Below are 24,942 nucleotides of genomic sequence, written 5' to 3'. Positions count from 1 at the left end.
AAAACTTGATATAACTTGGTCCAATAACATCTGGTAAAAGCAGAACACCCCAATCCAATCAAAACTGTAATCTTAACAGGCTCCACACTGCCAACATTTAAGACATTTGTCAGAAATAACTACAGAAACACATGCTCTCTTCACACATAAATAGACAATCCATCCACAACAAAAAGCATCTAATCTGCTTCACGTGTTTGCTTATTTACCCATAAACCCAATTTGCCTCCCATGTTGGAAGTGTGTCCCTGTCATCCACATGTTATAGTAAACGCCAAAATGTACAAAAGTTGAAATTAGTCTGTATACATTTATAGGATAATTTAAAGTTTGCGATCTACAAAGTCAGACCTCAAGAGCTTTGAGGAGACAGATGTAGGAGCTGTGTAGGGTCTGGAGCCAATTTCAGTCCCCAGTAAAAGATTGGAGTAAACCTAGGAACACTTACCACAATGTTATGGGATGGGAAACTTAAACTACTTCAACGTAAGTGGATGAAGTGACAAATTAGACCTATTAACTTTGAATGAATAATAAACCAACAACCCATGACACACACTCAGTCTTGTACAAAACTTTGTTACAGTGCTAATTGATAAGATACTCTGAGTAAAGCATGCCAGTCTTTTCCATTATAATTAAGTTCAGGAATGCTAAAAATGTTGATGTTTATTTTTAGAGTTGTGCCACAGACAAACGTCAGGCCATTTACTTTTCCTCATTCATAGAAAGACAGAAATGCATTCCTATGGGACTCAATTGGCCGGAAAACCACAAGTAAACCTCGTCAGGGGATCAAGGGTCCAGGAGCAAAATCATAAAACAACACTGGTCTGTCTCAAGGGACCTCTGGCAATTAGTTTAGGCACTCGCTCAGTTTAGACTCCCTTCTCCTCACATGACTACAAATATAGCGAATATGTAGGGAAATATAAAAATAAAAGTATAAATCACATTGGCATGTTTTAAGTGTAAAAAACATTAGCGCTTAAGGCAGAGAAAAAACACAATGCATTTATGAACAAAGTAGGTTTTTCTTTCAGGTGTCAGGTGGCGGAGCAGTGTCTGTCTTTATAGCCACAGGCGACTGCTCCTTTGTCGCATGGACTCATGGCTGCCTGTGAACTTGCCTGATTATTTATGGCCCCGAGGAGCACCCAGGTCACTTTCATCCAAATGTGCAAAAGACTTTCTACAACAAAGATCTGAAGAAAGAAAATGTGTCCATGAAAACTAAATGATAATCAAATGCAGTAGGCCTACATAAAACACTCTCAATGTGTAACTGTGATAGAGCAAACCCAGTGGAATGTAACAAAGTAAAAGAAGTACAATACTGTACTTAAGTACTATACACCATTTTAGGTATTTGTGCTTTATTTTAAGACATTTTACAGTGGATACTTTATACTTTACTAAATTTGAGAGCATATATCTGTACTTTCTACTCCATTATATTTTTGAACAGGATATAAAAGTGAAAGTGTTTTCAATTATTGTTTGAAACCTGCTGAAAAGGCGCAGTATTTATTTTTAACATGTTCATAGTTTGAGCAAACAAAAATAAACAAATAGGAAAAAGGCAATTGTTTCTGTTGAACAAAATTCTTTATCAAAATCACTACGTTTCAATCTATAATCTATAATCAAATATTTTAACTTTTTACTCTTTAAGTACACTTTTAAATGGGTATCTTACTACTTTTATTTTTTGTGTGTGATACTTTTACTTGTTTTTTGTTTTTTTTTTGCTCCAGTATCTGTACTTTTTCTTAACTAATAAAATTGATTACCTCTTCCACCACTAAGCAAACTTCAGAAAACCTTGGCAGTGAGATTAAGCAATACAGTGACTGGCGATGAGCCCTAAGCATCACAATAACAGAGAAATAGTGTAAAATGCCACTTTTTATTTATAACACCTGTGCAGAGGCATATGTTTAACCATGGGCTTTGTTCAAAATACCAGCTGATGTGCAAATGATCATCAAACTGAATAATAAGGCTTGTAGGATAAGTATATTCACATTGTGGTTAAAAGCAATTACAGCCTGTCCTTCATTATTGATGGAGCCATAGGGGAAAAAAAGCGTATAAACTGCACTGGGGACTCATGAAATCCCACGAAACAAAATAACAATAACACAATTGCGAAATGTTACCAACTGGCTGTAGTCGCAATAAACACATATACAAACATTAGACTTATACTATTTTAATACCATGTCATAAAGTAGAAATGCACAGACAATGCAGCATCAAAATTACCTTTTCAATTGTTGCATGAGCTACCTTTCCGTGTCCCATTCAGTGAGCGTCAGGACGGTGGATCGCCTTTAGAGTTGCCGTGTTTCTCGTAACATCTACAGCGTTTTTCCCGGTAGATTTGCGTTGTTCCCTTCTTGTCCTCCTCCTCTCAGTGATGGGAGACGGGACGCCCTGCCTGCTTGCCCCGTTTACCCTGCGCCTCGGAAGAAAGTTCACTGATTTACCGTGGCCAGCTCCGAGCCCGGGCTGTACCATTTCCCAAAGGAGAGGGGTGTGTCTCTTGTGGCACTCGTTGGTATTTCACAAAGAGGTTTTAAATTAGATTGACAATTATTTCACAGTAAAAGAAGTATATTAATAAATCTGATTGAAACACCCAAATTTGCCAAATGAAATACTTTAGATTGGCGTTTCTATATTTGGTAGTGGCCAAAGCTAATAGACAGTGAGGTATTTGGTAGACGCCCCCTCGTCTTCCCTTTGTCTGCTTTACCTTCCCTGCTCCTTTCTGTGAGATACAAGCTAAAGGTAGAAATTATATAAACAAAAGTATTGAGGTAGCAGGCTTATACATAATACATTAAATTTTAACCCTATACTGTCTCCCACAGTCTTTCATCCAGGTGTAGGTCTTTTGTTAATGCAGATTTTTTGCTGAGTGAGTAAAAGGGAAAGTGACTTGGAGCAGCTCTGTTTTGTTTGGCTGGTGGATTTGCATATACCTTGGTCAATGTGCCCAGTCAGAGTTTGAGGTTTGCAGGCTAATTTACATCAGTGTGAACTTCAAACCAAAACAAAAGATTCATTCAGACTAGAGAACAAATTAGACCAGTCCTCTTGTGTAGAGTTTCAAATAGGCTAAACTTGATCAAGTTACGTAAATGAACATATTACCAGTAATTTGTAAATAGATTATAGGACTTTTCCATAATGCAAAAGATGTTACTACATTTGCATCAGTAGGCCTAGTTTGAAAGTTGTAGTACTACTCTAATAGTAACATAGTAGGGGTAGTAATAGTGGCACATCCTTTTGAAATGTATATTCAAAACACATTTGCATCAGTAGGCCTTGTTTTCAAAGTTGTAATAACAACAGTAATATGTGTAGTGTAGTATAGCAGGAGTAATAGTAGTAGAAGTAGTAGTTACAGTGGCACATATTTAGTTAATCTTTGAACAATGCTTGAACTGGGAATTCCTACTTGTGAACAGAGAGATGATCAAGGGACTTCTGGTTCACACTTCATGAGTTAAAATGTGATGTAATACATCAGTGCTAATCACAACAACAAGTGCATCTGAGAGGTTAACTACCACTTAAATGGTGTACTCATCTGATATCAATTTAATCTGAATAAATGTGGTAGATATAGCATCCTAATTATTCATTTTCAGTGAATGTCTTGTTCCTTGTCTTTCATGTGATGACAGATATTTTGATTACTATTGCGCAGGTCAAGAAGATGTCCAACTTTCAAATTATGTGATTTCAGGCCAAACTCCGAAGTCCCAAATACAGAACAGATCACTTCCTAAACATAGCTAATGATCTCCAGATTCTGAGCTGACGGTGGGCGTGTGTGTGTGTATGAAGGACTTGTGGTTTTGACTCAGCCCATTTGGATATTACTCCAAGATCCCCACTCTCCCTTTTTCAACATTGTTCCAACCAATGCTCTTTAAGATGACTTTAAGCCCTCCTTTTTTAGCCGTTTCTATGAAGTTCTTTTCTTTTCACAGTTCATTGGCACTGTGGAGACGTACCAAGATGATGTCAAATATTTGAATCAGCTTCTCACAGTGGGAAGATAAATAAACCTGTCAATAGTTAACACAAAATGACCCAGGGACGTAGTACACAATGAAAAGAAGCAAAGTGTAAACAGAAAGCAGGCTCCATGGAGAGGAATAATCTATTTAAATATATTTGTCAATAGGAAATCTAGCCTAAGAAAAAGTACATATTTGTTTAGAGTCAAGAAAGTACCAAAAAGTAAAACTGTGTGAGGAGAGAGGGCAGAGGATTACTAGGAACAGATAAGCAGATAAATACTGGCGGACAAGAGGCAGACCCCTGAACGGTTAGGTCAACATAGATAAGAATACATTGACAAATAACAGATAAAACTCCATTCTCCCTGCTACAGTATCTCAAATGTTTTCCCCAGTTTCACAACACACTGTTAGATGCAGGCTCTGCACTTTATGGAAGCTGTGACTCACAAGTAAGCCAGCTCTCTCTCTCTCCAAACCACAAGTACACACAAATTAAATACAGAAATACACACACACACACACACAGTTTCGATATGTTGTGCAAAAAAGACAAACACATGGTCTCTGCAAGAAGATTTACTAAGCTTGGATAATTCTCCCATCACACAACGTCAGCCATTTCATGTCATCTGTATTACATGTGCCCTTAGCAATGCAATTTTTACCAAACCTCAAACTAATTGCTTAGTACTTTCTGGCACTCTCACTGCAAAAAGGGTTGAAAGATTCCAGTAAGCGTACGTTTATCAAATCCACCAGCAGAGGGTGCTATTTCAACACCAGCATTTGTGTGCTAAACCTCAGCCAGTATTCTCTCTTTGTGTTTAATAGGCCTTTGCTTGAACTTGGCCAAGCATGAATGAAGGATGTAAAAAAGGGAAACAAAACAAGACCAAACAACGTTGGCATCCAGAGGCGGCGCTACCATTAGGCAAAAAGCAGGCTGCTGCCTAGGGCCCCCAAACTTGTAGGGGCCCCCAACCAATTGCCCTCACTGCTGCTGATGGCCGACGCCTCAGAGCAACTTGATTTTCTCTCAATATGACATTAAATGAGAGTAGTTTATGATTAAACAATAATCATAAGAAAAATAATAATCATATGTAATGCATGTAAACAAAAATTTAATTGTACTAGCAAACCCCCCCCCCCCCCCCCCCCCCCCCCCCCCCCCCCCCCCAAAAAAAAAACTCAGTTCTAGTAGGCTTCCTAACTAATAATACAAGTTTCCAATCCACCATGTTTCAAATAAATAGAGAACAATGGGGAAAAACAGACAATAAATACATATAGAAATTTTAAAAATCTGCATTATAGTGAGGGCCCCAAACTCAAGTTTGCCTAGGGCCCCCAAATTGCTAACTCTGCCACTGTTGACATCATATTATCTGTTTAAACTACATAACAGTAAAACACTCTCTTAAAACTGTTCAGCCTTTTTTCTGACTCACTGATCCTCTAACAGGCAACATTATATTATAAAGATTTGCCAGGGGAAAAAAGAGTTCAACATTCTTACCCTGTGTGAGTGGTGTTGGCACAGTGACTTGCACCCCGTCCAGGCTGCAGAGGTGGCCACATGGGTCTAATGTCACAACTCCGCCTGGTAAAATAAAAGAAGTACTGTCATACTGTCATCAATATATTTCATCATTGGTCAATCACAATTTTCATTTTCAGTTTAGTCTTATTAAAACAGACTTTTAATAATTGCCAAGTTTCTTCCTCCTACTGTGAACCGCTCAATTAAAAGGATCCAGATGTTGTTTCAAGAAATCAGAATGTAATTAATCTCAAAGCCTTAGTCCATGGCAATATTATGTAGACAATTTGCTTCTTATATTTACCTTCATTAAAGATAAGACAGTGTTCTGCCTCAATGCCAGGTCCTTCAATTGTGATATCTTGTGGAATGGGGGCATCATCTCGCCCTATACGGGTCACGCCTGAAAAACAAAACAAAAACAAAACATTTATAGATTAAAGTTATAGGGCTTCTTTCTGACCTCACTGACCTTTACATGCCAGTGGGGCTGTTAAACCAATTCCAATTTAATACAGTGTGAAAGGCTTTTGAACTGCAGAGGTAGTCCAGGTCAATGCTAATTCTTGTCCAGCTTCAAAGACACATTAAGGATCTCCAGATATGGGCTGTTCACATTGTCGACATTCCTCACTGAGATGGAGAGACATGGCAGCCGGAGGAAAGGGGAAGTATTTGGGAAACTATGTGGAATTCTGATAAAGGAACAATAATGTGAAAGTATGCAATTTATTACTTGACTGGCATCTTGTGTTTTGAATAATTGAAGTGTGTAATGACAGGATCCTCCAATGTACACTTTCAGATTAACTTAAAAGTAAGGAAAAAACAAGCAGATAGTGTGTCCTATAAATGGCATAAAATTGATTAAAATACAATTATTTCCCAATTCAAAGCATACCATAGTTGATTTATTAGCCAGTTTTTGACATTTACAACTTGAACTGAATAACTGTGCTAACAAAGTGGCCCTGTTTCCTATTGAAAATATAATGGGAGCTTTGTGAGACAAGACATAGCTATCCTCTATTTAGGACTTAGGATAGATTTCAAGTGTTTATCTACATGAGATAGTATAGTTCTAATTTGTCCAAAATATGTTTTACAAGTAGGTTCTAAATCTCAGACAGTGGTGTTAAATCAGGGCTAAAATATGTTGGCTGGATACTGGAATTTGTAATGAAGCTTCAGCACCTGTGGCTGTCTGCAGTGTTTTTATGCAAAACGGAAATAAGACACCTGTGGACCTATGATGACAGAATACTGTTATAATCACCATTACATCATCCACAGGTATTAAAAGTGTCAAAGTGAAGTCAAAGTAGTTTAGAACTTTCGATTGTAGGAAAGTTGTCCATGTTGCCAGTGATTAAAGGTTTTATATTGCACAAAATTGACTTGTGAGCTTTAAACCATGTTAGAATGTTGTTCCCTCATCAAAAACATACCCAGAGTTGTGGTTTGTTTCATTCACACATGTTTGAGTAACCCTTTATTATTAGTCTATCTACATCTCCCAAGCTCACAATCCTTTCGTCCACCTTGTGATTTCATTTAAGTTAATTTAAAGTTACAGTGACCTTTTATTTTTTGTTCAGTACAGATTTTCATTCTAGTCAAATGATTCTGGTGAAGGTATATGGAGTTTAAAAACAGAGTGCAGCACTTCCTCTGTTACCACATGACATCACAAGGTGGAAGGAGTGTTTTCTGTTTGAGAAAAGAACTAAATATGCAGGATCTGTGTGTTAAACATGTGTGCATGAAACAAAACACAACTCCATGGATGTTTTTGATTATAACACGGGCCCTTTAAAACTACAAGTAAACACTGGCCTTATCAATGACTCAACTTAAATGTATTCATGAAAAAGTATTCAAGTGCATTTCCACTGTGGACATGGTAACTAAGCTGATAGTTGCATTAATCATTGTGAAAACTATAATTTCACGCATAATGTGAATTAGCCCATGTTATGTTATGTACCATGTTTCTGCAGTCCTTACCTTCCTTCAGTGGTAACACAGTGATCGCAATACTGAGCCTCCCACTGCCCAGGCTGACCAGATGAGGAGAGGCAGTCTGGACCTTTAACCCTTTCCCAGTGTCAATCAAGTCCAAGGGCGGCGACTAGACAACACACAATGGAAAAGGAAACTCTATACTTAAACTAAACACAATAGAGGTACGTTGAGTCATTTTGAAACCTACCTTTGGTTCATCTTGATGTATCTGGTCTGACTCTGGTTGGAACATCATCTCAGAGTTCTATGGTAAAAAAAAACAGGCAGTTTTAGTTAAGTTTTTTTGTTATTCCACAAACAGCATCAAAAACAGCTGTTTTGCTTGCCCAGCTGCCACATTAGAGGGTAAATCTGTGCGAACAGGCTCCAACTGGAAAGTACCACACCAAACCAGATGCCAAGTAATGAAAATATCAAAACAAGCAATTACGTATAATTGAGTTTTACTGACAGCATATTGGTACAATCATTCAGCATGTTGTCATGTGAGCGAAACTTTTGAGCAACATAGTAAAACTGACTATCTTTGAAAAAATAGACCTAGACAAATATTGTGTAAAAAGAAATATTTAGTAGTAGATACAGTAGTAAGTAGAAGTAAGTAGTAGATAGAAGTGTTAGCAGTAATAACATTGGTGGAAGAGGAGCTGTAATAAGTATTAGAAATGGTAGCTCATTGCAATAATAATAATGCCTTAGATTTATATAACACTTTTTGGACTCAAAGATGCTTCACAATACATTATTCATTTATTTCACACTTGTTGGTATGGTACTATTGGAGCCACAGCTGTCCTGGTACTGACAGGCAGAAGCAATGCAGCCAATGTGAGCCATCAACCCCTCTGACCATGACCAATGTGCACACACAACACATTCATACTTTAATAAAACAATGGTAGTAGTCAAAGTAGTAGTATACAAGTAAAAGTAGCAGTTGTATTAGTTCTAGCAGTAAAAAAAAATCTAGCCTTTAACTCAGCAACACTGGAAATCATAGTACCAAACTCAAGTACAGTACAACCGGAAAGAAATTATCAACTACAAAGAGACATGAAAACATTGTGTGATTAAATGGAAAATACAGTGGTGTGGCCCATGTAAACACTCAGATCTGGTGCCAGGGACTGCCTCGCTCTAACCTTCAATTTGAACAAAAACAGCCTGGAAATGCTTCTCGCCAAAGCACAGATGATTACAACACGTTGGAAACCACTCCAACCACTTCTTCTTGCACCTTCAGCCAATATTTAGTCTAAACACCTACTCTCTTTCCAGCATCTCCCCATGTATTATGGAAACACAGCAGTGATTTGATGTGCATTCAGTCAGAGGTGCAAAAAACCCTCCTTTTTTCTTAATTACAAGAAAACATAAAAAATGCATTGGGACTGTCTAAAAATATATTAAGTTAAAAAATAAGCATAGTGTTCATAACTTATAAGCCTTGCTTTAGGATAGGGTTGTCAAAAAAAAAGATACCCAGAGCTTGCCTGGAATCCAGAATACACAATCTTCAGTTTTTATGAAGATGTGGGTCTAGTCACCAGTGAATTTCCCTATTTTCAATGGGCGTGATTGACAGGTGAATTAGCCAAACAGGGACACACTTGGTTCACCCTATTGAAAAAAAATAAAACAAATAAAAATATATATCACAGGGAATTGAAAAACATTGCAGATTTCTGTAGAATCAACGAGTGAAGCTCTACACTCTGTTAATCTGAGGTGAGATAAATAAGATTTGATTTGTAATTGAGAGATGACCAGTGAGCTCCTTCATTTCACATGCATCCCTGGAAAAACACATCTGACTGCACAATTACGTTTGGTCGGGCTTGAGACGCAGCGGAGGGCGTAGGGACCAAACTGACATAAATCTGTATAAAAAATACAGGAAGATCCCCAAAAACCCAGAGTAATAATAAAAGAAATCATTTGAGCGAGTATGCAAAACAAATTAAGAGGATGAAATTGGACCTTTCCTGTATAGTTTTAGAATGATTAATCTTTGTCAAAACTGTGTAATCCAAGTTGCTTCTTCAGTTCTGAAGTAGTATGAAAATTATAGTGACAAAGTACATTTTCTAGTATTGTCAGTCGCTATCATTTGTTCGGATCCCATTTTCCACAAGATCTGCTGTCTCTTTTGCTCCAGTCACTAAAAGAGGAAACACAAATCAAGGCCAGATCCAGTTTGTTTCCTTTAATTCACTGCTGCTTCCTTTTTGAGGTCATTTCCTATGGCACTCTGACACCCACACCGATCTTTAAATACCCCTCACACTAACACACCATAGACGACCTTTATAACCCGCATCGAGGGGCAAAACACACACAAAACAGTCTCACATGGCCTCTGCTCTTATCACATATAACCTCACATTCCACTGACTTTTGTGTTGCCAGTGTAGACACAGCAAAGTGAGGTAAACCTGAGGAGGAAGATGTAGGCCTATTCAAATCCAGTTCAAGATTTGGGAGCTAAAGTCATTTGTTATTTTACTTGTCAAACATCAAGATTACTGTTTTTACTTTTACAAATAGTCACACCAGCAGTCTCCAAACATTTTCCTCTGGCAAGCTACCTTTACAAAATGAAAATCCCAGAAAGCATTTCAGTAGTTACAATAAAATCTGAATATATAAGAGCCAAGAGAGATTTACTGTGGTAATTAATCAAATGTTAGTTATTCAGCACATAATTTAGAAATCCCTTTGTGAGCTACTTGGGTTTAGCTTTTCAAAACAGTTCAAAAGATACAATATTTTGCTTTACTTGCTTGGAAACAATGGCATTTTTTGGGACTGAAACCCATAAATGCTGACTACCTACTTAGAGTAAAATTACCATAACTATTAGTACCACTATATTACTGCAGATGTAAGATACTGCTAGTTTTATGAATACTGTTGTGCAGGGTTAGATGAATCATTTGAATATTTGTCTTTCAAAATTCCAGTAATTCATTTAAGTAATAGAATTACTTAAAATATGACTTGAGTATCATAAGTTCAGTGAGGCGTATTATGAGTCTAGTTTGCCTGTGTAGTCATCAAATATTTTCTTTAGTCTCATGTTACTCCTTGTTGCCCTGTCTGCCCTGTACCTCCCTCCTGTTGCCCCCAGTCTCTTCAGAATGGGCAGGTCTGGACAGGTCTGTTTGTGCTCTATATTTCGTGGAGCAGTGAAGTGTGTCAGCTGCCCCAGTCCTGATGTAGGATACTGATTAGAGATTACAGTAAACAGCCAAATCAGATAGTTGGGACCATATCTGATCCACATTCTGTTAAGATGCACACATAGCCTGTATAATAATTTGAGCAAGTTGCAGGTTCCTTGTTGATTCTTCCTGCAGCAATATGGCGGTACTTGAGCTTTCAACTCTACAGACTTACTCCTGGGTTACAAATGACACTGCATTCTACAGCCCTTATGTTTAAATAATCCTATATTATGCAAAATTGACTCTCTTGAGCTTTTAGCCATGTTACAATGTTGCTACCTCATCAAAAACATACCTGAAGTTGTGTTTTGTTTGATTCAAGTTTAAGTAACCCTTTATTATTAGTCTGTCTACATCTTCAAAGCTCAAAATGCTCTCTTCCACCTTGTGTGAGTTCAGTAGAAATGGTCAATTCCAGTGCTGGAATTATCCAAATTATTCTAATGAATGAGTCTGGGGTTTACAGTGGAGCAGTGTATTACCACATGACATCACAAGGAATGAAACAAAACACAACTCTGGGTATGTTTTTGATGAAGAAACTTAACATAGATCAGAAAAAAGCGAAATATGGGCCCTTTAAAATGGATGAAGTTATTTCTATTACAGATTTTTTGGCAGGATAACTACTTTGTACCTTGTAATATGAATTGTTAAGACAAACGGGTGTCCATTTATTCAAACTGTATAATCAGGGATACTGGCTCCAGCCCCGATCTCACAGTCTGAAAATTAAAACCAAATTATTTCACTGTCTGTAACGTAAATAGCTTTCTCAATAAAGTCTCACTGCTCTCTCTCTTGTCTCGTCTGCCTCGCCTTGAACTGCAGCTGGTTTGAGTAAAAAGGTTATGACAGGCCTGCTGTGCTCCACCTGCCCACCACCAGAGGCATACGGTTAGAGACGAAATATCTGAGCTCCAGGCATTGTGGGATATTACAAGAAGAAGCTGCCAAGAGACTGGAGAAGCAACCACTCACTGAAGAATTTGTGTCAATATTTAAACCTAATTGGTTGTTGTAAATTTGAGAGTGTCAGTCCCACTCGGTTTGAAAAAAAAAAAAAATGCAAGCAAAACAAAAATGCACCTGGAGCAATACATGTGAATAGTCAGGTTCATGAATATATAGACTTTTAAGATTGATGGATGAATAATATCGGGGTTACTATGAAGGGTTAAATTGCCTTAAATAGAAATTGTAGCTCATATATTACTTCTTCAACTTTTAAGACACAGTATGTAAGTTTGTAGACAGAAAAATACACTAAAAGCATATATATATAGGTCGCAGGTGACATGCCACTAAAAAGTTGCATAATGTACTTTTAAATGAACACACAGTGGAGGCTTTAAAGGTGCATTGTGAAAGAAAAATGATATAAGTGGTATCCTCCTCAAACAGCTTTTTGACCTACTTTTAATAACACTGGCCCTGGTGTTTTATATCAGAACTTTACCCTTCAAGACTTTATTGTAAAATGATTTTCACAAGAAACCATATTTTTCCATCACAAGAAAGCAAATCCACTCTTTGATCCCATGTGTAGAACAGCTGAGTGGCCCTAAAGGTCTCCTCTGCCCCACATCTGGACTGAGAAATGAGAATATACAAAGAGCATGTTGACTTAAACTAGAAGAAGAGTCAATATATCTATTGCTCTTTATCTAATGTTATCACACTATCTGCACTTTTTACTTTTATGCGGCAGTCCTTCCAACTTTCATGTTTATTTATGGGATAGATTGCGATTTTAGTATAAGTATTCTATCCCTTTGGTATTTTAGTATTAGTATTCAGAGTGGTCCTTGTAATAAGTACCACTTGCATACTTCATTCATCATGCCTAGAATAAAAAAGCATTCCACTTAAAAGAATTCCACTTAAATGGATCTTAAAGTCACTTTGTGCAGTGTTGCAATGTGGACACAACTTTGAACAAAATGTACAGAGCATCAAGTTTAATCTCTTGTCAATGAGGAATATCATAGATGCAACAATGTATGGAGCAACAGAAATGCTCCAAAAACTTCAAATCATGCAAAAAGATGCGCAGACTGATACATGTTTTACGTCAGCTGTTCTTCCACACCTAAAATGATAAACCTCTGATATGGCATTTTGCTCAAATGCTTTGTCTATTAGTCTATGATGATTCAACCAGTGTAAAATAAACATTGTACTTTTTGGATTTGTAGTGCATGTACATGTTCTCTGTTCTCTCCATCTCTCTCTCTCTCCTCCCCACCCCTTACATTCCTGGTCCCACCTGACAAAGCCCCCATTGTATCGGAGATGCTGTTTAATATGGAGTCCCTCTCTCTGTCCCTCTCCCTCTGTGGTCACTGCGCCCCTCCCCCTGCTCTATACTCTGCTCTACTGTTTGGTTTGACAGGACAATTATAAGGTACGCTCAGCTGTGGACTGCCATAATTCACCTATGCATGTAAACTTTGCCTCACAGTTTGGAGTGGGGACAAGAAACTAAATACTTTTAATCATGGAAATGCATTTTCTTCAGTAAATGATCTGAATAAATTTTAATGCCACAGTATTCATACAAACCAGGAATGTTCTATTGGAAAAAACATATTGCTTAAGTATATTTAGTAAGTTGTTTCTGATTTATATTCTTTTTTCTATTGTGATATAAACTGTAAGTAAAAATAGCAGCAAGTTGTAGTCATAACAATAGCCAACAATAGTTTTATAACATTAACCAAATTGAAGATTTCATTGCTGAGAATCTCTTCCTTCTTGATTTCTTCTCTTTCTGTCCCTTAGAACAATGTGATCCCCATACAGGAAAACTCGTTATTGTTGTCACAGCTGACTCAAGATGAAAAAATAAAAAAGAAAGGAAAAGGAAACCAAAGATAGCTGTCTGCAGTGTGTGTGTGTATGTGTGTGTGACTGTGGAAAAGCCCAGATTACCTTCTCTCACCATATGAGGGGGATCAGCCCATGTTTGGTTTTGCGAGGGGCAGGATATGACCAAGAGACAAGGGTACATGTGGAAATGAGGATCTGTAGACCACATTAAAAGACACTATATGCGCTCAATATTAAGGGGAGAAGGATTACGATGCACTTTGAGATAGTAAACCAGAGGATCAAAGCCCTATAGCTAAGATTTAAAGTGGTGAAAACTTCCAATTGTAAGATCAGTATGCTCTTTCTGTCATTGCTGAGGATAAAATAAGTGGGTTTGTGAAGTAGGACAGTCAAATCACTATCAATCTCTATCAAAAAGTTAACAATGAAGTAAAAATCTGATTATGTGTGACAATGTACATATACGCCAATAGTTGAACATAAAATAGTTTATCCATTCCCATCTTGTCTTGTCCGTCGTAAGGGGAATACATTATAGAAAACATTTCCAGACACAGGAATTCACAGGCGGAGATAGAGAGAGAAAGCTTCCCATAGAATTGGACCAGGAAAGCTGAAAGGTGGATAACAGATTTCCATACAGTGTAGGCTGCTATTAGACCTGCAGCTTATTACAGTATTGGCATGTTGAGTCCTACCCCAGTCATGAGTCATGCTTTCCAAATCATGGCTACAGGCTACACATTTTGCTCTACAGCAATTTGAGAGCTTGTGACAGCTAATGCAAGATATCATATGTTTAATATTGGTGCTCTTAAGCCACAGTCATTAATGGGACTTAATAATGGGTCATGTTTGGCCATTGACATAGTTGTTAGCGCTGACAGAAGTGGCCAGGGTGAGGTCAGATATGTGTGCTGTGTGGTTAGATGCTCCAGTGGCAAAACCCAACGTAATAATTAGGAGAAAGATTCAAAGCCACAAGTAACAAGATATTGAGACGGCGTTAGTGTATATCCAAGCTTTCATTTAGCCTACGACTCTTGACATTGCTCACACGTGAGTTCAGAAACGTTTGGATATCACAGTCATTAAACTATAACAACAGTCTACCAATATCTGCCATATGCATGTAAACTGAGATAATAATGAGTTTTCCCGCAACGAATTCGAGCAAACTCACCAATAATGATGAAGGTTTGGCCACTTCTGTCATGATGCAGAAATGTGACTGTCCCGAAAAATCCACGACTTACAAAATCGTTCAAAATTCCTCGTTACGTATGTCCAAACTTGGTAATATCACATTTTGGCCATAGTGCGCGCGTCCAGAGCGCACGACGCGCAGCCAGTGGATGTTTAGGAACTCTTTAATCCCCCCCTCACTCACATAGGGGACGTGAACAGTTAAAGCAGAGACTCCAGCAGAGGTATGTACCAACAGCTGGAAGAGAAGAAACAAGGGGAGGGATTCTCGCCTTGTGTGGCTCCGGTGTCACCTCTGCGCGCTCTCGCACAATCAACCCAGCGTAATGGGCAGGTGTTAACGGAGAACTACACTTGACCTATTCTCTCTCCCTCATTGAGTCACTTTAGCCTGTCTTTGACTTTGAGCTGGTTACAAGTTAATATGAGGAATAGACATGATGGAATAGGAGGTATGTATAAATATACTGACCTTATTTGAATTGACAAAAAGAATGGGCTACAACGGAAGAACACTCAGAAAACGTTTCAGTTTAACAAGATGAAAATTGCATTTGGTAGCAGACTTCCGTAACAGAAGCAGATGAACCTAATTCCATGAAAGTGAGTGTGTCTGGTCCATGAATCCACAGCAGTTAAATACCCATCTTTGATACAGCCTTCTAAGCCTAAATGATAGCATGCAGCCAAGTGTGGCGTGATGTATGTGACAATAAAAATGGTTTGTAATTGTATACAACATAGAAAATTAGAGGTTTTGAAGGTTGGCTGGAAATATTGCAAGGACAGACTCCCCAAAATGTTACAAAATCTAAATCTAATTGGCTACAGATTATTTATGATTTACAAAGACACTCAAATTTAGTAAAACCCTTAAGTTATGTGCGCAATCTGAAACATCTCTGCTGCAAGTGCAGTCTTGTACAACTTTGAAGACACCATCGAGACACGTGGGGATGCCCCATTTAGAAATCAAGTTTATTCATCACTGATTCATGCATTGTCTTTAAAATCAAAACAATGGTGGAGTAAATTTATGATAAGAAAATCCCAAATGACAACATAAGATGGACATCAGAAAATATCAGTTCTGAACCTGCCCACATGCTCAGGTGCCTTATAACTCAGTAAAGATGGTTTTATTCCATACACACTGGTGACCGGCTCTTTGTGGAAATATGAGTTCTCACCTTAAGCATGTCCAAAAAGTCCAAAGCACAGGTTAAACTTTATCTAAGCACTTGAGAAGAAAAGGCCTTGAGCTACAGTGGATCATGAGAAGACCATAAGGTTTTCCTGCTTACATTAACGTGACATCATGTGCGACAGACGGCATTCCCAGCCGAATTCCACACTTTCCATACAGTCCCGGAGATGCTTGGAGATTTCACTCAGTGGTACGACTTAATCTTGAAGGAATTTAAGTTAGTATAAGTGTTGTTGATAGTACTTAGTCATGGCTTACTAAAGTGATTTAAATGAACGAGTTTTAAATCTTTTCTTAATGGTAAATGACACTTTGTAAGCATTTTGTAAAAGGTTTTTCAATGTTTTGTTTACACAGATGGTTTTATATCACCTCAGGGGGTCACTACTGAGTGTATTTTTTGGGGCAGTGCTGAACCCACAAAGAAAGCTGTGTTTGGAAGGGCATCTGGCTTTATATCTTAATGATACTTTAGTGTGTGACTTTGGAAACCGACTGCTGCTAATACTATTGAAAGAAAAACATAATACTGATTGAAAAAGTAGCCCGTTAAAAGAGTACCAATGTCCAGAAGGGAAGAAGTTACCATCCAATCCAATCCACTCTATTTATATAGCACATTTTAAAAACAAAACAGCCTCCAAACTGTTGAACAATACAGTACAGATAAAAAATACAATGGAGCAACACAATCAGAATGTTGTTTTTCTAGGTATTTCTGAGCTATAAAACCACCTATAATTTAATAAAAGTAAGGCAGAGCTGTTTAATGTCATACTGTGGAACATTCCAGGCAGAGCAATGATATATCCATAAAACCAAGCAGGTGACAGACCCCCAATCGAAAAGTTGCATAGTGCATAATTAAGACAATAAAAGTTGTGAAATCAAAAGAGCAAAAATACCAATAAATAAAAAGATAAAAAATGGCAAATTAATAAAATAATAATGAAAACCATATTACACTGCCACCATTTAAGAGCTGTAACAAATCCACTAAGGAAACCATACTTTACTATGACTGAAAATGACATAATGCAGTAAAACTGTCATGAAAATCAGTGAGGCAAATCTGTTGGTTTCTTGGACTTTGATGCTCGCTACTTCACACAGGGCTGTATATCTGGCAGATACACTTGAGTTGAAGCCTTCTCCTTTGAAACCAGGGAAGCCAGCTGGGATACATGCAGTTAGCACAGAGTTAGGACCAATCCAAACAGCAGAGGAATGCTTTCTATCAGCTCCTCTGTCCTCTCACACTTGCCTTCAGTGGTATGTGTAATTACTAGACAATTAAAGTTCCTCTGCTCCTGCTAACTGTGTGTGCGCGCGATGTGCATCTGAGTCTGGTAACCACCCTCCGTCGTGTCAACAATGTGGCTCAGACACAACTATTTCACACAAGTGAAGAAAGTGTAGGCCCCAGAGTTGATAAGAAAACAAAACATATTCTTTCCTGTTATGTGCAATAAAGCAGTGGAGAAAGCAGCTGTCCAGATAAGTCTATACATCCTATTTCTCACTGCATAAACAGCTTTGACTGGATTTTTCCTTTATATTTTGTCATAAATCATGTCTCAATTTTATATTTCTTATCGCATTGACTCAATGGTGCATTCTGTAACTTTTCTGGTTGAAGGTTCATCAGATGTTTTCTTCATGGAAATGTTATTGCTTTGTTTAAACATTTCTATCTTCATGGAGACCAAATCAGACCAAGTTACAGGTCGAATCTGTGGAGAGGCAACCCCACTCACAGTCAGAATGCCTCTTTTTTCTAGATATTTTTAAGTTATGAAACCACCTGTAATTGAATAAATGTAAGGTAGAGCTGTTTAATGCCATACTGTAAATCATTCCAGGCAGAGCAATGACATCCCCAACCAACCTTTAAAATTAGTTTAAAAAAAAACAAAACAAAAAAACAGCCGGCATTTCTAGGTCTAACTGAAATGAATATGTTTCACAAAGTATGGTTCAGAATTTGAGAACAATGCATCTACATTCTGTGCATAGTAAGGCGGTGTTCACACTTAGTCCTGGTTTGATCCCAGTATGGTGATGTAGAAGTGGACTTGAACTTTTAGATTTTTAACATGTCAGTGGTGTTTGAATTTGATTAAATGAATCTAGCTGGAACATACTGACTCAGTAGACAATATTATTATTTTTGTACTGTCCTGCACTGACTCTGACCACAAGAATGCAGCGCATCTTCTGTCCATGTGACACATAGTAATCAGTGGGCCAGACAGACAGAGCATTCATACAAACCCATGGAGAATATACTGTACATTAGTTCTGATGTACTTTAAATAGAGATAGGCAATATATTATCCATGTGGCACTATCAACATTGTTTATTTATTTTTTGTAAGATTTGCTAAATTTGAAAATAATAAAAAAAAATGTAAAAGAAATGTAAGAAAGAAACATTTTTTTTTTTTTTTTTAAAAGCAGCGTAATCTCCCAAAACAATGAGGTATATTGTGATATTTCCAATGCACTTTTTTCGATCTATATTTGAGCATCAACCAAACTTTTACATGCACATTTTAAAGGTGCACTTAGTAACTTTCTGGTGGAGGGTCTGCCACCTGCTTGTCTTCATCTAAATGTTATTTCTTTGTCTAGGAGGTCCCACTGTGTGGCATTAAACCTATCTATTTCTACGGAGACAAACCCACAATGCCTCCAAGCCAAGTTACAGGTAATATCTGTGGAGAGGCAAGCTTACTCACTACAGAAATGTAGAAATTTCCATAGTATTTTTGAGCAGTAAAACACCTGTAACTGGATAAATGCAACACAGATGAGTTTATTGCCATTCTGTTAAACTTTGTGGAAACAAGTTTGTGCCGAACCCCCTGCCAGAGAAGTTACGCAATGCACCTTTCACACATTTCTTATGGATTGCAAAATATGATTAAACTTATCATGGAAAAAAAAAAAAAGTATATAATTATTGTCAATATTACCCACCCCTGCTTGGAATGCCATATTACTTCCTACAGTGGTGTGGTGCCACATATAGTCTTGTTATTGTATGCAGTTTCCCATGTAAGCTGCATTTAACTGGAGACATTCTACCCCTGCCTATCTAGTAAAGCTATGGAAGTGGGTAAATATATATCCTTTATGCACAGCTCTGTCAGGTTTACAGCACTAGTGGAAAAAGCACAACACATATTTTGTCTGCACCTTTTCTTCTTGACCCCCCTATAGTGACATTGTCTGCATTTTTAGTGAAACTTTATAGTCAGGTCATAAATTCTGTCACACTTTGGGCTGGAGCAGTCTGGGGTTCTGTTTTCACAAAGACCAGTGAAAACAACATCATAAAAAGCTCAGGTTGGAGTACAAGAGCTGTATTTTCTTGTACCTTTTTTTATGTCTTTTATTATCCAAGCTTAATAAGAACATTGATTCTTCCTCTTCCTCTTATTACAGGTCACAGAGACTGGTCCCATGGCAACAGCTGTGCCACTTTTATATTTTTTATGTATATGACATTTTTGGTGTGTGATTTAAATATCAATTTTATAATTTTATACAATATACATAATAACTCAAATTAAAGCATTTTGTCATGTATAATTACAAATGCATGTTTAAAACAATAGAAATGATCATTTAAAACAAAAACAGTACAACATATTATTTTTTTGTTGTGGATAGTTTATCCTCACTTACACATAATTGCCTTTTAATAGCTTTTAATTGAGCAGATATTTAATACCTAAAATACAAGATGGAAAGAAATGTGTTGACAATTTGGTCTATATAGCTTAAAGGTCCCATATTACATTGTTTTCTGATCTAGGTTATAATGTTGTTACCTCATCAAAAGCATTTTAACAAACAAATCCTGAATAGGATAGGATAGGCTTAGTTTTTTTCTTAAAAAGAAACTGCTCAGTTCCACCTTGAGATGTCATGCAGCAAAATAGGAAGTGCTCCACTGTGTTTTTAAACTCCATACACCTTCACTAGAATCAGTTTCAGCCCTGAAATTTCCTATCTCTACTACACAGAAGGCAAAGGGTAGCTGATAACATGAAAATGTGATATAGGACCTTATAGTGGACAGTGAGAGTATCATTGGAAATCTTGGATACTCACTTTAGGGCAATTCACCTTCAAAGTTTCATCCACCTTCCCCCTAAGCCTGCAGTTACCGGTACTCTGTTTATTTGTCACATGTTCCAAGAAAAAACGTTGCATTCCTGTCAGATATTGGCAGGAGCAGGAGCCCGGGTCATCTGGCCTTGTGATCCTTGTCCGATAACAATAGGTTATTCAGTTTGATGACAATGTTGGCAAAGTCTGTGAGATCCACAAAGTCTGAAGTGATGATGTTGACTCCGCCCACTCCTGGTTTCTGAGCTTCCACCCAGGACATGATGGTGGGTAGATTCCTTTTTGACAATATAACACACAAACAAAGGATTTAGAGCAAGAATTTGGTGCAGATAAGCTAATATCACATTTTATATTTTTTCTTGGAATTTTACAATAAATTTCAACTGAGAGTAGAACAAAACCAGGAAGTCTGTTGTTTTCCCCGCGCTGATAAACCACCCCATTTCCTCGGAAGTGCAGAATCAGGGCAAATCCTGTCTCGCCACTGCGTCCTTCCATGAGTTTTATATCCATCATTTCACTCAAGAACCATAAGTATGGACTTTCTAAGCTAGGATTTCCTTTTGGGGCCCTCAAGTTTTGTTCAAATAAATCTGCCACGTTAGCTTGTGTATCTAACCAAAGTAGTATATTTGTACAACTTTAGTATTGGTCTGAAAGGAAAGCTGATCAGTATTAAAGACATAATCACACTGTAACAAATTGAACATCTTTGCAAATAATAAATACACATATTGTGAAAAAGTCTTTCTTTGGGTTTAAATGAGGTCAAGTAAAACATTACAGGTTTGTCATCTAAGAAATTACTATTATGTAAAATTCCATTGTGTATTTGAATCTTGTATCCACAGACCACATAAATAAAGACTCACTTTTCAACCAGGTAGTTACGCAGTCCCCACACGAGACCTTTAGCCACTGTGTTGACCCGAGGAGTGAGGATGGCCTGGGACACGTGGAAGGATCCTTGCTTCTTCCTTTCCTTCAATGTGGTGTCAAGGAACTAAAAAAAAAAAAAAAAAAAAAAAACATTCAAAACTAGTCACTTTTTCATGTTAAGTTTTTACTAGATGAGGTTTTGACTTGTAACCTGCATGAGTTTGTTGGGCTCGGTGGTGTTTGCCCAGGGAGCGGGGATCTTGTTTCCAGGCCACAAAACAGGGACACTCTGCCCTGATGGATGATGGTAAAACACTATGACCTACAAAATAGATTGGGCTTGTTGTCACCACATTGTACCAAAAATGACAGGGGAACAGGGAATTGTAAATTCTTGAACATAAATTCTTGAACATAATACATTAAATATCAATAACAGAAATAATGGTAACACCACAAAAATGTACTGAATGTACATTAGCTAACCAGGTATAAGTATGACATATACATTATACTCAATACATTTCCAAATTCACATATTAAAAAAAAAAATAATAATCCTAAAGGATAGGACAAAACCCTTGTATTAGATCACTTACATTAGGATAAAAGATTATCGCTGCCCTCTGCTGTCTATGAGCATTAAAATCACCTCTACTTTTCTCTTGCCACTTACATTTTTTCCCAATTTCTTTAGCACTACTTTGTGGTCCAGATACAAACTCAGGCAAAATGTATAAACTTATCTAACCCTCATCCAGACACCGGCTGGAGAATGCTCCCATACTTTCAGATGTGAAGCTTGAGAGAGTCAGAGACCTGTAGGACCAGTGTCACAGTGTTTCTATTGGTTTTAAAGTGAGGTAAATGCTGTAAACATGTGTCAGATCTTGCAGAATCAATTTGGTAACAAAAAAGCAAAATGTTAAAATCTGTGCTTTTTAGCAGGTTGGTGTCTAAACTGTCTCAGACTTAGACATCAAAGTCTCTGAATGAAAACTGGTTCACCCAGGTTTGCACTAAAAAATCCTACATTGTGTTTCTAATGGTTCTGTGTCTGTCTATGAAATCTCTTTCAGATTGTCATTATTGTTGATGTTCAGTTTTGTCCTTTGTGTCTTTGGTCTATGGACTTTAGAGTGATGTAAGAGTGTGCAATATTTAGGTACACAGACTATAGCACGTGCAGTGTAACTATTGCAATCTGTATTTCAATAGTTGATTGCTCTGTTTTAGGTTCTGCAAAGAGTTTTGTTCTTTTGATATGATAGTTAAAGCTTGAAAATAGATAAAATGTTGAGCCAACATGACAGGGTACATTTGCTCTTTAAGTGGCAAGTTTCAAATTCATGCTGAAGATTTTGGCTTTAGTGCCAAAGTGATTGAAAAAAAATTACAACCACAGTTTAGGATGGCAAAGACAGTGGTCACAATAATAATCTAAAGGCATTGTGTTTGTTTAAAGGATTTTAAAAAAGCAAATTAAACAAATGAGATTGACAAACTAATGAGATGACACTAATTCCCGAGGACGAGGGTCACCCGCAAGGATTACTTCACCACAGAGGTTAAGCCATTACTGCATCTGCTTGAGCACCAAACTTACTTTAAACTACTGCTGATAATAGTAGAAGAAAACCTTTGATACATCTTTAAATATGAACTCATAATGGTCTGTTTCACCTTGTGATGTGATGAAGGGACTGTGCAAGTGAAGTGTGCAAAGCAAGCAATGGGACTTCAGCCAGATTTCATTTACAACTAAAACATCTAGTTTTTATTGTGATAAAAAGACATTATAGAGTGCAGTTAGTTTCATATCCGTTACCTGGTATTTCTTGTCCCAGAGGAAGTCCAGTGTGACACTCTCCACAGCACAGTCTATACACAGACGGGATCCAAAGACCTGCTGCAGCATGTTGATGAGGTACACGTGGTGCTCTGCGTTCATGGCATAGTAGTGATTGAAGTCAAGGAACACAACCTAAACCACAGTACACACTCTTCATTTAACGAGCCAGTCAATGGTGTTTTGTTTCATTCACACATGTTTGAGTAACCCTTAATTATTAGCTCAAAATGCTCTGTTCCACCTTGTGATGTCATGAAGCGATTGTTTTCAAGTTAACAGCTATGTTTAGGTCTGAAATGATCCAAATTATTGTAGTGATTCTACTGAAGGTCTATGGAGTTTAAAAACACAGTGGAGCACTTCCTCTATTACCACAAGGTGGAACAGAGTGCTGTTCGAGAGAAAAACTCTCTAGTCGAAATATGTAGGATTTGTGTGTTAAATGGGTGAATGAAACAAAACAAAACTCCAGGTATGTTTTTGATGAGGAAACAACATTATAAGATCAGAAAAACACATTGTGTTATTATATGCAGACAATGTTTCTTACCTCCTTTGTATGTTTTGATAAGAAAGAGTTGATTTCTAAAAGCCCATCTCTAACCTATGTGGAGGAGAACAGTGAGTTTAGTTTACCAGATTTAACCATGAATCCTTTAGTTTCAAGGCTGAACAAACAGAACCCATGTACCAACCTTGCTATAATTTAGCAACCACTGCATTGCAACATTATTTCAACAGATTCACAATCAGAATTGATGTGGGACTTTTGTACTGAAATGACAAATAAATTCTGATTCTGAAGATTTTAGTTTACGTTTTGTGAGAAATTATGGCCCAAACAGGAAACGTATGACTCAGATGTTTACATCTGAACTGACCTTTGATTCACTCATGACCGACACAGTTGTTTTTGTCTGATTCCAGACAAAAACTATTTGTTTTACATCCATAACATCAATAACATAAAACTGAGATAAAAATAGACAGAAAACTGAAGTAAATATATGGCGGGATATTTTTTATTTTTTTTACCTTGTGCCCAAACAGTCCATGGATGAAGTATATCTCATTTCCTGGCTCTCCTGGTTTGGCTGACACTCTCAGGTCAAAATATCGAATTCCTGCATCCAGCTGCTCCCTAAAAGTCAGGTTCTGAAACACTTTACACTTTAGGACCATGAAAGAGATACTGGATCCAGTAATGATAACAGACTTACCTGTGTCATTGACCACTTCACCATCACCTTCTTGGCCACTACACTGAACATAGTGGCCAGGTACTTGACATAAACCTTCTGATCTGGGCCAACAGGAGCGGAGACATCCACCCAGTAGGTGAATGAATCATGGGAACCTTTTAAAAAGAAAGAAAATATTGCTAAATATTTGAAATGTAGCTGTGTTGAACCAAACATCCAAAGACAGACTCACCTGGCACAGCGAGGTGTTTGAGAGGCATAGCACTGAGTTTGGGAGGGAGAGATCCCATCCAGTCTGCGCTGGCATCTCCTATCCCAGCCGGTCTCGTCTTCATTTCACAAATTGTGCGTAAAACCAGAAATAAAGTCTATTCCCTCGTAGATTACCGTGCGCTCCAGGTGGATAATTTCTAATAGACATATGCATCTTGTATGTGGTCTGTAGATTATTTCTACATATTGTATCCAATAAATATTTCACTGTTTGTTACAACGTGTTTCTGACCGGTCTAATTCATGTGCAACGCTCCAAGCACCTACCGGCATTCGTTCATAAAACCTCTAACTGGAGAGGTAATCTTCTTAAAGAGGAACTCTGCTGGTCATCTCCGGGACATGTTGCGTCCGTGCGTCAGGTTCGCGCCTCCTCTGGCCGTGACCAAGTCCAAGAGCCGCATGTGGAGAGCAAAAATATAGGGCAAGGGAAGAATTTGCGTAATTATGAACCGCTGCAGCCTAAATTTGCCTATCTTTGTAAAATTCTTTAGTTTGCTCTTC

At 37.7% G+C, this 24,942-nt stretch overlaps 2 protein-coding genes across 5 annotated transcripts in view; both read right to left on the bottom strand.

The window, feature by feature from the left end:
- The window catches only part of phldb2b (pleckstrin homology-like domain, family B, member 2b), a 43,022-nt gene extending 28,018 nt beyond the window's left edge, over positions 1-15,004 (bottom strand). For 3 of the 4 annotated variants that reach the window (XM_020925609.2, XM_055151109.1, XM_055151108.1), the window contains exons 1-5: positions 14,860-15,004; positions 7,802-7,858; positions 7,597-7,720; positions 5,894-5,992; positions 5,566-5,649 (exon numbers count right to left, since the gene is read on the bottom strand). In XM_020925609.2, the coding sequence (XP_020781268.1) occupies positions 5,566-5,649; positions 5,894-5,992; positions 7,597-7,720; positions 7,802-7,858; positions 14,860-14,892 (397 nt within the window). In that variant the 5' untranslated portion in view covers positions 14,893-15,004. Of the gene's footprint in view, positions 1-2,268; positions 2,455-5,565; positions 5,650-5,893; positions 5,993-7,596; positions 7,721-7,801; positions 7,859-14,859 lie in introns of those variants that run through there. The other variant, XM_055151110.1, reaches the window with a different exon arrangement.
- Positions 15,005-18,554: 3,550 nt separating this feature from the next.
- plcxd2 (phosphatidylinositol-specific phospholipase C, X domain containing 2) lies at positions 18,555-24,811 on the bottom strand. The gene is made up of 8 exons (XM_020925667.2): positions 24,398-24,811; positions 24,184-24,320; positions 23,999-24,118; positions 23,514-23,567; positions 22,940-23,095; positions 21,323-21,433; positions 21,105-21,235; positions 18,555-20,507 (listed from the first exon to the last, which is right to left on the bottom strand). The coding sequence occupies exons 1-8, from the start codon at positions 24,498-24,500 to the stop codon at positions 20,348-20,350; spliced, it is 972 nt and encodes a 323-aa protein (XP_020781326.1). The 5' UTR covers positions 24,501-24,811; the 3' UTR covers positions 18,555-20,347.
- Between the last annotated feature and the right edge of the window lie 131 nt (positions 24,812-24,942).

The sequence above is a fragment of the Boleophthalmus pectinirostris genome, unplaced genomic scaffold, assembly GCF_026225935.1.
Source record: "Boleophthalmus pectinirostris isolate CB_2022bp ecotype Guang Dong unplaced genomic scaffold, ASM2622593v1 HiC_scaffold_15, whole genome shotgun sequence".
Taxonomy (NCBI): Eukaryota; Metazoa; Chordata; class Actinopteri; order Gobiiformes; family Gobiidae; genus Boleophthalmus; species Boleophthalmus pectinirostris.
This window is presented reverse-complemented; position numbering and strand designations above follow the sequence as displayed.